The sequence below is a fragment of the Ciconia boyciana genome, chromosome 3, assembly GCF_034638445.1.
Source record: "Ciconia boyciana chromosome 3, ASM3463844v1, whole genome shotgun sequence".
NCBI lineage: Eukaryota > Metazoa > Chordata > Aves > Ciconiiformes > Ciconiidae > Ciconia > Ciconia boyciana.
This window is the reverse complement of record NC_132936.1, coordinates 65413131-65427187: the sequence shown is the minus strand read 5'-3', so window position 1 is coordinate 65427187 and position 14057 is coordinate 65413131. Positions and strand designations below refer to the sequence as shown.

The 14057-nt window shown below is 42.9% G+C and overlaps 1 protein-coding gene across 1 annotated transcript in view; it reads left to right on the top strand.

The window, feature by feature from the left end:
- MAP3K5 (mitogen-activated protein kinase kinase kinase 5) overlaps positions 1-4300 on the top strand; it is a 110297-nt gene extending 105997 nt beyond the window's left edge. The window contains exons 27-30 of the mRNA XM_072855931.1: positions 142-254; positions 1153-1265; positions 2168-2244; positions 3078-4300. Coding sequence (XP_072712032.1) covers positions 142-254; positions 1153-1265; positions 2168-2244; positions 3078-3138 — 364 coding nt within the window. The 3' untranslated portion in view covers positions 3139-4300. The remainder of the gene's footprint in view (positions 1-141; positions 255-1152; positions 1266-2167; positions 2245-3077) is intronic.
- The last annotated feature ends 9757 nt before the right edge of the window (positions 4301-14057 follow it).

Below are 14057 nucleotides of genomic sequence, written 5' to 3'. Positions count from 1 at the left end.
AGATATTCCTATGAAAGCTGAAGAAGTCTGTCCTTGTCTTTGTACAAGAAGGTTTCCAGTTTAAGTGTAGTAAGATCTTTGCTTTCCTGAAAATTTGAAACTACTTAAGGAAATGTGTGCTTCCTTCCCGTTACTTCACAGGTTATTGGAGGAGTTGGTTCAAAAGGAGAGAGAATTTCAAGTCCTCTTACATCAGGCTATAGAAGAAAAAGATCAAGAGATCAGAAACTTACAGCTTAGGTCACAGCCAATAGGTACGTGAGAAGAGTTTTCAAGGAAAAGTTTCATACTGGCTACAGATGAAGACAGTGGCACCTAAACTTCTGTTCTTTTTATTGAGCCAGTCTCAGGAAAGATGCTTTATTATGCTGCTTCTGGTAGGGTTTGCTTTGAAGTAAGAATGTACGTTGTGGAAACAAATTACTGAATTTGTTAATCACAGTACAAGGAATGGTATGATTTAAATATTTTTGATTGTGATTATATGGGAGCTTACAAGGCTCATATCCTACAAAATATTATTTCTAAAGAGGATAATCTAGTATGTTTAGGTATGTGTTCTCTGAATTACAGACTGTTCCAATTGTTACACTGAAAGTTCAAGAGGATCTAATTGGTGAGATGTAAACACAACTTAAAGCTTACTGAGGGAAGCGGAGTTTGATATGTATCTGCCCTGAAGAAGGTGGAAGTGCTAATGCAGTTTGATGTTTCCGTGTAATGTGCTTCAAAGAAGTGTTGCTTGCCTAAAGCAGCCGATCCTCAGTCTAAGGCATTGCCTATGCACCAATTGTATGAGTTACGCTGAACAGTTTAGCTAAACTGATACAACAACGTTAGTGTAGAAAGTTACAGTGAAATTGATGTGTCTTGTACTAGTAAAGTCATTTTCTGAAGAGGACAGAAAATGTATCTGTATCAATGTTCACACTACTTTAACTGTACCCTTAACCAAGTAGAGTAATTGGTCTATAATTGCCTATAACTGTAATTAAGTGTGCGCTTTGGGAATTGACATTTATCTGTCTTTATGGGTATACTGGTATTCTAAGCTTGAAGGGAAAGCTCACTGAAGAAAGTGCTTCAGCAGTCAAAAATGACAAGAGGTTGCTTTGGCAACACAAAACCTTTTCTCAAAAATGCTTGTTTTAGATATTCCTGGATTGTCTGTCTGTCATCGTCATTCCACTGGCACAGGGACCGAAGACCCTGATCTCATAAACTGGCTGAGTGTTCAAGGAGCTGACCAGGCCACGATAAACAAGGTAGCAATGATTCTGTTCACTCTGACACAGTGGCAGTACTGTTTTGTGACTCAATGCAAGAAGATACCAAACCTTGTCAATTACTTCAGCACATTTCAAGAGATGAATTTGTTTTCAGAGGATAGAAAAAAGCCATGAACGTGAAGGCCTTCATAAAAATACAGTATTGTTAACAATTCTTATATCTGATTAGGAATAAGGGAATAAAATGTCCTGGTAAATAGACAGTATTGCTTTGGTTCATAATTTTTCAGTGTCTTTACACATTGCAGCAGTTCCTGCTGATTATACCCTGGATACAGGGTATATGTTCACCCTTAGCTAACTGTGTTGAAGTGAAATCTCCTGAAGTAGATCGGTCTGCTCTGCAGCATATTACATAATTTTAGAGGTGCTGAGCATCTCAGAATTTTAGCTGACCTAGGAAAACCTGCATGTAGTTATCACTCCTACAGATCAGATCAAAGATTCCTCAAAATTCAAGTACATCAAATTTAGATGCCACTTTGGAAAAGGTAGGTCTTAACTGTTGTTTTTAATTTCTTCATGGGTGAAATGTGGTATTAATTATGCTCTAATTTTGTGTTCATTAAAGTCTGTGACTCTGAGATATTGGTGATAACAGAAGAAATGCCAGCTGACAAAAGTTTTGAGTAGCTGTAAAAGCATTACACCTTTCAAGTTGTGCCTGGTATGCCAATGTAGAGTATACAGTATAAAAATTAAGTAGTTTCACTGTATTTCTAGAAACAATGTGGATTAATGCGTTACATGTACCACAGTTTGGCCCAATTTTACATTTCTTCTAAACCTGAACTTCTATTTTTAAGGGCAGATGGTATATAAAACTTAAAGTTAGATTATATTTCTAACAAAATGTTCATTTAAACTTCTTTTTGTAGTTCTTGGCTGAAGACTATACGTTAATGGATGTTCTCTGCTATGTTACACGAGATGATCTGAAATGTTTGAGACTGAGGTAATGCTTTACAGTTAAAAGAACTGTGCTGAGCAGGAGTGTGTTTTGTTACGAGAGAAAATAACTGATACTAAGCCTCTATTGATTGGATTGTGCAGTATTAATTTAAAATAAGTAACACTTTCCAGTATGTCTTTGTATACTGATGCATTCCTGATAAACAGCTCATACTGTTTAAATTATTTTAAAATAAGCTTTTCTATTAAAGGAAAGCAAAGGGAAAATTTTAAAGTAAAGCTTTTACCTTACACCTGGAGACACTAGATATCCCATTAAACCCTTGCTTTTATTTAAAAAGGTAGAGATAGCAAAACTTTCTGTAGTTTATCATCATCATCATCAAACTTTAGAAATACTACTCATGGACTACAGCTAACATTAGATTTCACCTAATCATGCCAGGTGTGTGGGTCACTGCAGAACCAAGGTTAAGTAGAAACAATAGAAGTTATCAAACATTCTGTGTATGCCCAGTCAGTTTAAAAATAACTACCTACCTAAAAATTAAAAAAAAAAAAAAAATAAAAATTCATAATTGAAATTTTCATAATGTTGGAAGTCTGCTGTGGGTTATGCAGGTCCTTTGGACCAGAAGTCTGAATTCCGGAAAGCAGGCATCTGAAAAGTGGAAAGATTGCCCTTGTAATGTAATCAGGAAAGGACTCTGTTCTCTATTTGAGTATTGCGTGTTGAATTTCACCTTTGATCATCAGCCTTCCCACTGAATTTCATTGGTCAAAAACAGAGCAGGAAAATCAGAAGGCACCTAAATTGGAATGCTTTCAGGCTAGAGAGTATCTTGTACTGAGCATCTTTATGATTTTTCTTTACAGAGGTGGAATGCTATGCACGCTCTGGAAGGCCATCACTGACTTTCGAGAGAAACACGCCTGACACTGAAATTTTTCTTCGCTTCTCTGCAGAGAGGAAAAGATTTCCTTTCAGCACAGAGCAGGTGTGCTGTCAGAAGGACTGTTGCACTTTAATCCAGTATTTGTTTACCAATGTTAAAAACACTGCAGCTTCCTGACTGCTTTTAATCCTATAATCCATAAGGAACCTGTAAACAACCTGCAACATTATTTTACTTTAAATGTTTTTACATGCAAGTTTTTCAAAAATTAAAAAAAAAACCACCAAAACCCATTATAAACTCATGAAATATTGTCATTAAAGTAATTAGATGTTAATTTCATGAAAAACTGATGTAAGATTTCATGTGATTGCATATCACTGGAACAAAACCAAAATGTGACAACAGCTTCTCAAGTTTTTCTTTGTAATATATCTCAATAATCTGTAGTAGAACTTAATAATTTCAATCATAATTAGATATTTCTCTTTTAGTGTGCAAGACCTAAAGGTAATTGTTTTTACCTACCGCCCTACATAGTTTAATATTGTTTATTTTTGGTAATTTAAGTTCTATGGTGCATTTGGTTTAGAGTTGTTTATGTACTACTGAACTGTACCAGTTGCATACACCTGAACCACAGTAATGTTAGCTTGTTCTAAAGCTATCTCTGACATACACAGTTGAAAATAAAAAGAACCTGAGACTTACTTTTTCCTATATTTTTGGACTTTTAAAATAATAAAGGTGTAGAACTGGAAAATATTGGAATAAAAAAGAGGAAAAAAAAATCATACTGAGTATCAAGGGAACCTTTCTGACACATGTTAAAGTTACTGTGATTTGAGTTTGATAATCATAGCATTGAGTACTTTCTCGGTTTTCCTGTTCATTCTAATTCCTGTACTGACAATCCAGGGACAAACAAAATTATTCTCTGGGTGCTCTGCTTGACTTGAGAAATGAATGTCCTGCCTCCACGCACTGAATAGTCATTGTGGCCTGTTGTTTTCTTCTGCTTTTGTTTATGCAATATGCCTTTCTCGCATATAATGAAAAAGGATGGTGGATATTCCCTGTCCATCCACTCTCATTGTCACTCTAGCATTCTAGCACTGGGTATCATCAGATTCTTATGGGGCAGCTGCAAAAAATTCCATTGTGAGTAAGACTTGCCTGGACAGAAGCTGCTTCTTTCTTCATAAGCCTTGGTAATCAGTGAACAGCTTATGCCTTAATTTTTCAGGTCTAGCAAGTATTTTCAAAGAAAATTAAATATTTTTTTTCTAAACATAAACATGTTGTCCTAACATGTATGTAGTAATTTTTGCTGACTAAAAAGTAACAATTATGTATAAAAAATAGGCTAAACAAAGAACAGTAGATTAAATAATTTTAGTTACTCTGAAGATGGTTCCATTGATGTTTGGGCACAGATAGATTCAACTCATTCCAAAAATGTAACTACATTTCAGGAGAAACGTTGCTGATGTTTACCAATTTCTACTGCTGTTACAGCAGAAAACAGTACAATTTCAAGGTAGTTTTAAGCACTGGGAAGACCGGTGGTGCAGGTTGACTTGCAAAACCCAAAGCAACTAAAAAAAACTCTACTCATGAAAAAGTGACCCTAAGACAAAGAACTCCTCTAATTTGATTTTTGTGTGAAACATGATCCTGTATCAGTCCATGACTACAGTTTGAAAACCTCTGATTTCATGTAGCATGAATAGATCAGAATGTAATTGCATTGCTTTATTTGTGTGCTGGTACTTTGAAAGCATGCCTCCTGTTCTCTATTATCTATGACTCAGGGTACTCAGTAATGCCAGCTGTGTATAAGAGAAGGGAGTGTGATTGAGGAATCATTTTAATGTTTCCAGCAATCAGTTCTGTAAGACTATATCAAGTCTGATGCATGCCTAGGCTGGGCCATGTACACGTATGCTACTTGAGAGATCATGAATTGGTCTGAATGTGGTTCCCTGAACAGCACAGCTTATCCATCTGTGTACTAGATCTGCACACAAAAGCTTATGTAAGAGCCCCATTTCAGGCTACTTCATATATATTGTGCCAGACACGTTACTTTTTATACCCTTGGACAGAATGCGAAGAAACATTTTGGGACAGAGTGCATCAGAGGGGTCAGCCCGAGACTCTTCAGCCTGACTCCCTGAATATGCTGGTGGATGCCTACATGGACCACAACTGAGGGATGTGAGATTAAGTTGTAAGGACACGTTATGTTTTAGTGCAGGATTTTGCTGAGGGCAACCTTTTGACTACAGGACATACCACCTCCTTTGAGTTTGGATAGCCTCTTGGTCCTTGACTAGTGCTGTTGCAATCCAGGGCTCAGGTTCAGAGACACACCTTTCCACCTCTGTTAAGAGAGCCAGGCAGAATGCAGAAGTGAAAACTTGATCAAGGCAGTGCTGGTTTTGGAGTGTCTTGCACCTTTCAGCATAGAGCCCAGCTTGTTCTTGTAGCATGCACGCTCTTCTGCCCACAGGGCATGTTTATCACCCAAGCCCCGGCTCCTTCTGTTTTAGAGCATACATGGCTCCTGCTGCAACAAAACATTCATCCTCCATTCCCATGGAAGAAGACCTCACACCTGAACTTAGTTGTTTGAGAAAGAAGGATGTTCTGCATGGTGGCTGAAGGTTTCTTTGTCCAGCATGCCAACCCGGGGAGCTGCACCTCTCCATCTGCTTGCCTAGATGCGTGCCACAGCTGTGTACCATGAGTTCCCCGATTCATTCACCCTTCTTCAACCGTAGTTTTGATGATTGGTATTACCTGCATGCAGATGCAAAAATGCAATTATGTTTTAATCCAGACCTAGAACACTTCTAAGGGGAAACACTCTTGCGCAATCCCTAGAAAGCAGCTGAGGGCAAGTTCAGGTGAACTCATGGGAAAAGGTAGCAAGACCACGACCTTTACAGAAAGGACTGATACATTGACGACTCTTCACAGAGGCATTTTTTGGAAGCCAGGCGTTGCAGGCAGCTTAGGGTACGTACCCAGCTGTTAAGAGCATGTGCCATAATAACGAGAGTACAGCAGTACAGTTCTTTCCCAAACGATGCAGCGCACCGCCTGGGCTTGTGAGGTAGGTGGCCACCACTCCTCCCACCAACTGTCGAGACACCAGCGGGGAATTGGTAATCATCCCAAAAACCTGTCGTTTCTCTCCGCACCGGTACCTAATGAGCTGGACCAATGCGGCGGGAGCCCCTCTGAGGAAAAAAAATACACCTGGGGAAGCACCGGTATATCGACTAGACCACGGCTGCTGAGGGAGCCGGCTGTGCGGGCAGGCTGCTCGCCGCCCGCCCCCGCCCTGCCGCTGAGGGCGGCGGGGTCTTGTGTCCGTCAGGGGCGGCCGTTACCCGCCTGCGGGCGCCGGTCGCGCCTGGCCCGCCCTCACCTGCCCCCGGGCAGATCCGCCGCCGCTCGGCGGTAGGGGGGACGTGGCGCTCTCACCTGCCCGGGGCCGCGGATCTGCGGGGCGGAGCAGCCGCGCTCGGCGAGGAGGAGACATGGCGGAGGCCGCGGGCAGGAGCGGCGGGTGCCGGCGCCCCGCAGGTGAGGCGCTGCCGGCGGTCGGGGTGGGGGGAGCGGCGCGGCTCGGCGGCTGCGGGCGCCCCTGGGCACCCGGGCGGCCGCGGGGAGAGGGAGCGTAGCGGGGCCTGGCGGCGGCCTCCTCTCGCAACAGGTGCGGGGCCGCCCCGCGGCTGCCCGTGCCCTCCGTGCGCCGGGCGTGAGGGGCCTTCTCTCCCTTCGCCCGGGTGTTGCCCACCGCGAACCGCCGCCTGCAGACCCGGCCCAGAGCCAGCCGGGGGGGCAGCCCCGCGCAGGGGCGCTGCGGCCCGGCCCGTGCGGCGGGCAGAGCTGTGCCGGTGGGAGCGGCGCGTCCGGCCCGTGCCCCGCCGTAACGGCGAGACCCCCGCGGAGGGGGATCGGCGGGTGCGCGCCGTCGTGTCCGGGGCACCGTTTGTTGTTCTGCAGCCCCCCGCTTTTAGGGCTTGGTGTGCTGCGGGGCGCCTTCACCGCGACGAGGCTAACGCGGGGGTGCCGAGCCGCGCGGGGGAGGCCCGGCCCGGCCCGGCCGGTGGGGAAGGGGCCCGCGGGGGCGGCCGCCGGGCTGCGGCGCGGGAGCCCGGGGCGTGCGGGGCAGCGGGTTTTGAACGGGACTTGAGGCAGCGGCGAGCCCCTGCAGTTAGGGCCAATACCTGCAACACCCGGCTAACGGGGACGAGGTAAGCCCCGGCGAGGGAGAAGGGGTATCTCGGGGGGTTAAGGTACCTGGTAGCTGCGCCTCGGCGACGGCGGGCACCTCTCCGAGCGAGGCCCGGGGCCTGCGCCCCGCAGGAGGGCGGTCTGCAGGAGCCCGGGGTTTTGGCTGCCCCTTAAAAGCGTGCAAGCGACGGGCTTCTGCAAGCCCGTGCTTCCTATAGGGAAAGCAGGGGAGGTGTCTTTACATCCCCTCTAAGGAGGGATGTACGCTGCAAGAGCGTTTTAAAACGCTTTTATTTTGCCCTAAGGGCGAGGAGGGTGCAGGGAGGAGATTTTGGCTTACGCAAGCGGATCGGCCGCTGTATCGCTGTTGTAGGCGCAGATGCTGTTTGCTTTTGCAGGCAGTGGAGGGGTTGCCTTTCTGGCACGTTCACTGGGAGTGCTGCTTGCTGGACTGTGAAGTCTGACTCCAGCTTTCAGTCCTCTCCTGTTTTCCTTTTTTTTTCCTCCTTCCACAGTACAATTCTGGTCACCCTTTGCCAGTCCTTCGCTTTTCTAGCATAAGTCCAAGTTTCTCTCTGAATCACAGAGTGAGGTTTTTCATCAAAACAACATATGAATAGGCCATATGGCTGTTGGTTAACTAACTGTGTTTCCACAGTATAATATTTTTAATACATATTTTATATAACGTGGGCATGCAGTCACAAGCAATAACTGTGGGCAGACCCATCCAAATGCTGTCTTTCTTTATTAAAGTTAGGAGTATAGTGCTTTTGCTCAGAAATCCTTTTTACAAATCATTCCCAGCCATCACTGTAAAGTTCAGCTTCAGAAAGGATGTGTATCTGTTACCCTGTGTTTCAGAGTTTGCAACCACATTAACTTCACGTCAATGTATTTTTAAAGCCACGTTTCCTAAACTCTTTTCAAGTTCTCTACCTTACATTGTTGAGGTGATTTTTTTTTTTTTAAACTGCATTATCAGTCTTTTTTTAATTGTTTACCAAAACTGGACACGAGCTGCCAGATAATATGTATTTTACATATGTATAGTATTCTACATATGTATAGTTTTAAAAGGACTTATGTGCCTAGATTTATTCTGAGTTTGCTTTGTAGCTTCATTTCATGTTACTGTGGTGAACTTTTACTCATTAGGACATATTCGTAGACAGGAGGTGGATTTGCTTGCACAAGTTGTTGAGTATTTTGAGTTTAAATTGCTTTGTGCTGTCAAAGTTCATTTGGCACTTCCTCATGTGTGAAATGTCAGAGTTAAACTTCTGTAAAGCTATTTGTTGTCTGCTGAGATTCTTTTAGGTCTCAGAGTTATCACAGGGGCTGCTTTCCAGGCGTTCACAAACAGGAACACCCTCGTAGCATGTCAGGGAGCTGCTCTGTGGCTGTTTGATCCGTCTGTGAGCGAGCAGATGTGTGCCCAGGGAGGGCTGCACGGATGGCTTCAGCTGCGGTCCGCTCCGCAAGCAGAACGCCCATGTCTGGATCCGGCTCCTCAGGAAGGTCAACCTCCCATCCTGGTTTGGTGAAATTACCTACTGGTTGACTTATTGCGCCTGTTTAAAAAACAAACCAAACCAGCTAAATAGCTGTGTGTGTGTTGTGGTGTGTATTTGGTGGTTTGTTTTTTTTTTTCCCCTCCTGTGGCTAGATATACAGACTTTCAGAGCTGATCCTGGGGAAAGCTTTAACAGCACCACGAGGACTTTGCAGAGAGATGTTACAAATGAATCCCTTTATTGTTGGGCAGATGTCTGCTGCACTTCACTAGGTTTCTTCAGGTGAATGACTTAATTACCAGGGTGAGGGATTTTTACCCTGCTGTTCATAAATGCATAGATGGCAAAATGAGTGCAGTGCTAAGGGGGTACACTAACTTGTACCAGTTAGAATTTTTTTAACCATAGCTACTTGAGCATCTTGCAGTGCTAAAAAGCTTTCCAGTGATTCCCGAGATGAGGGGCCCTCTTGTGGGGAATACCAAACAGAGACCCTTCTAAGGCACCTCATTTTATGGCTGCCCACCCATAAACATAGGCATGCCTCTGCCTGGGAGACTTCCCCATGTGCGCTCTGGGCCACTGTGGCCAGCTCTGTGCACAGGTAACAATTTCATAGGCCTTGGGAGACCAGAGAGAGCAATGTGCTTCAGCTGTTTAACTGTACAAAATTGTACAAAAAAACCTTTAATGTCATTATTTTTGCATACTCTTCTAGTTAGTGTTCTCTTCTAAGTGACTTTAATATTATTCTGTTCGTTTTGCAGCAAAGCAAGTCTGTGCTTTAAAAGATGTCAATGCTAGCTGGCTCATTACAGCCAAACACTGAGGTGTTCTCTCTGTAACAGCTGGTGAGACTTTTCATCTGTCGTGTGTTTATCCTGGTATTTTCTCCATCTGAGAATAAATCAAGTTTTAGCTTATTCTGTTACCAGTTTTTTTAATGAATAGATACGTTACAGGGGAAAGCACAAAGGTACGGCAGGAGTACAGTAGGTGGCAGCTTAAGACGCTCTCAGGTTCCCCACGGCTCCTTCTCAGCTGTGATAAAGGATTTTGATGGGGAGGATTTATACGGTACTTCCACGCACTGGGTTTCTCTCTGCCTGGCACAGACGGACCCCATTCCCTCCAGGGGAGCTGCCGGCCCCGCAGGGCACAGGGTGCTGGTGGTGCCCTGCCGGTGTGGGGCGGGGGGTGTCCCTCCCGTGGCCCCCTCACTTGGTCCTCGCCTGGCTACCGGCACTGGGGGGGAACAGCCCCGGGTTACCTGTGCTTCGGCAGCTGCTCTTTGCTCGGACTCCTAACTCGGTTGTCAGAGAGCAAGGCGCCATGAAGGTAACGGCGATTTGAAGCAAAATGTTATATTGCCATGACAGTATAAGCTTACAAATGGTAAAAGTGTATGTTGTTACTCTAATTTCCATCCATAATTACTTACATGTCAACCCTATTGTGCATATTTCCTATCTTTTCATATATAAATTGAGGATCTGTAATTCTTCTGTTGCCACCCCTCTGATTAAAACCTGTTCAAACCTTGAAATTCTGTGCCAGATCTTACAATTACTTAGTTGGTCCTACAGTAGTAATTTCCTGAGTCAGTTTTGTAGCTCTGAGTGTATAGACTGATTTATCGGTAGCTTGTAGAATGAAAATGATACAACTAAATTAAATTTAAAAGTGTGGATGAAAGTGTTAAAACCTTATAGAAGCCATCCCTCGACTTTAGAAAGTTGGTAAGGTATTGTCTCTTGGTATCTTTAATTGGTCAAGTAATGTTTGTGCAAGGACTACACACAGTGGAAAAGTCTGAACAAGCCTTTTTATATGCATATTGTGTAATGTGAGTCAGGCTGTCTTTCTCCACCCACCTACTCCCAGCACTGCTAGTGTAAAAAAAAAAGGGGGGGGGGGGGGACAACAACAAACACAAAACCAACCAAAAAGACCAACCAAACCACAAAAATAATAATAAAAAAACCCCAACCAAACACTGCCACAAAAAACCTTCAGAGTTCATGAAAAAATCAGGCCTGCTAAATGATGCTGGAGCAGCTGGCTTATGTGCTACTTCCTCTACAGGAAGAGAGCCTCTACTGATCTAACTGAAGTAGCATACATTGTCATTTTACTTGGGCTTCATATGGAAAATGGATGTTCTTTCACATGTGCTATTTCAAACTGTAAAAAATGTAAATTTACAGTAATCTGAGATGGCTACAATTTTATTTGTATGATGGCTGGTTTATTACTATCACAGATAAACAAGTTGAATACTTTACAGCTGAAAAATATTTGTGGTAGTAAAGGTAATTAAATATGATCAGTGTAATAATTGCCTCAATTATGTAAATACTGTATAATCTTGTAACAACATATTTTCTTTTCCACTTGAAAAAATGTGCATAAGTCTAGACCCACAGTAAAAGCCACAGTGTGCTGGGAATGTTGTTGTAACTCTTTGCACAGCTACCTTTCCTCCAGGAAGGAGATCCCCTGTATGTGACTTCTGTTAAACAAATACAGTGGCCTTGCTAGGAACTGTGGCAGAACAGGCTACATGCATATTATACATGTTTAAGGTGAAAAAGACTATGAGAAGATGGTGCATTTGTTAAACTGGTTCAGATTTAATTCTACAGCTGTTCCTGAGTATTGATTCTGGAGTCCTGCCATAATTGCTTTCATTAAAATCAATCTTTGCTTTCATTAAAATAAGTAGAAGGTATATTTATACCCTTTGTGACTTGGGAGAAAAATCTTGAAAATATGTATCCTAGGAGGTCTGTCAGAGTTCAAGGAAAACAACCCTAAGTTGTCTGTTAAGATGACATGGGGGGTAGGCTGCCTCACTATTCAAATGGATGGAGTTAGTAACCCTGACTCCTGTTGACTTTGAGATTCTTCAGAGATGTAAGTGATGGCATGATTTATGCTCCAGATTGATAGTTGCTGTGAAACTAGATGGGGGATGGGAATAAAGTACTGATGTCTCCAAATATTTCTCATGTCTGTGTGTGATACTCTAATGTGTTCTCTTAAAGTTAGTGGAATCCAAAAGTCCAGACTTCTTGGTCACCTTCTAAGAAACGCGTTGGGAAGTAAGATGTCAGGCGAGCACTAGTAATTAACGCGGCACAAAGTAGTTCATAGGATTCCATCCATCGGATGCTGTCAGTAATACAACAAGAGAGAAAATTTTAATTTGGTCTTGGCATATTGCCTTTTCTTTGAAGTATGTTCACATTTCTACTAAAAAATGTAGTACGTACATAATTGAGTGCTTTACAAGCGCTTGGTTCTCTTCATATGTATATAAATTAGGTATTAAAAAAAATAAGCTCTTTTTACAGATAGAAGCAGTGGCAATGCTGCCCAGATTAGTTAGTAGGGTAACTAGCATTGATGATTTCTGTCTTCACAGGGCAGTAGGAAACAGGAATTCAGTAGAAGTGCCTATTCCTTGCTGCCCTTCCTTATTTAACTGAGCATTGGCTGAAGTTATGTGATATGTTCTGCGATAGGGCCTGATCCAATATCATTCTGTTATATATAAATAAAAAGTGTTGGCTAAGAATGATCTAATATGTTTTTATTCATCGTGGTACCCATTGCGCAATTTTTATAATTAGTCATACTATGCAAATACTTTTAATTAAAAAAAAGTAACAAGACTTGTTAATGTACATCTTGTATTTGATTGTTTTATTGGTGTGTATGTGTTCAAAGTGTTTGTGGATGATGAGACTCTTGCCTCAATGTTCATGTGTGTTTTGCTATGATGAATGAGTTTGAGGCAGGGCAGGGCAGGGCTCCTAGCCTTCTCCTTGATTTTTCTGATGCGTGGGAACGCACACAGGTTCAGTTTTAATTGACAGGAGGGAAAACAGTTAATGCTTACCTTCTGTCTGGTCACTTCTGAGGAGCTCTTAACACCCCTTGGTCCAGTGTGTGGCACTGCGGATGTCAGAGGAACAGCTGTAGCTGGGAAGAGGTCACCTCCCAGAGAAGCCTTCTGTGCCTGAGCGTGTGTGCAGAGGCATGTTTCCTGGTGGAGCTGCCTGCTGCTCCACGGTCTTGTAGGCATCGCAGCTGCTGGCTCAGCTGCCTGCCTGTGATTCACCAGGACTGCGCTGGGTGGGGATGAGGTGGGGACTGGAGAAGCAAGTCTCCCACATCATGTGAGAGGATTGCCATGGCTGCTCTTTGCACCTACAGTTCTGTGGCTGAAGAATATGTTTTGATCAAAGTAGTATCTAGAATGCGCACAGTCTTTGCAGCACATACAATGGGACCCGCAAACAGATGGGTAAGCTAAAGGAGCCAAAGTAGTCAGGATAGTTGATAGGAAAATAAAGACCTGGTGTCTGCTTCTTGTTTCCAGACTTAGCTTATTTAAAATTCATTGTCTCTTAGGCAGATATGGATAATAATTCTGAATTCAATTTATTGGAAAGGGAGATACTGAGATATGAAACCAGAATAAAGACGTGTTTGTTCAAACTCCAGGAGAGAAAGGTGAAATTAGCTGAACCTGTGTTTCTAAGTTTGCTTTCTGAAGAATCTTAATAATCCACTGCTGCTCCCCTCTGTTTCCCCAGCACATATTTAAGTGGATGTTTGCTTAAAAAGGCCAAATGGTTCTGCTCTTTCTTGAGTTGAAGCACCTAGTTCAATGGATGAATGAAGAATAAGTTCATGAAACTACTGTGGTTTTACAGCCTCGACTTTTAGAAAGGAGTCGACTCATTGCTTATTTAAAGCTACTCAGAATGCATCTATGCTCTTGACAGCAGGATTCTCATTAGTCAAAAAGATGAAGGTTTCCCTTCTTATTCTCTAGCATTTTATATTCGGTCTTACTGATTAATGCAAGGGGCCTTTTTTTTCTTCCAAGAAGGTGGAAAGAAGAAATCAATGATTGTATCAGATGTTTATACACTAAATACTGAAGATGTTTAAAAAAATTAATGTACTGCTGTAAAAATAATCTGCCAGTCCTATATTATCTTGTACATACAAGTGATATCTACTTAGAGAGATCTTATAGATATCTTTGAAGATAGATCTTAGAAATATCTTTGAAGATACCTTAGAGATATCTTTGAAGAGAGACTTAGAAACTTCTGTGAAGACGAGGTTATTCTCTGTCCTTTTTTGACAGTAAGAGGTAGAAGAAAGAGAGAATA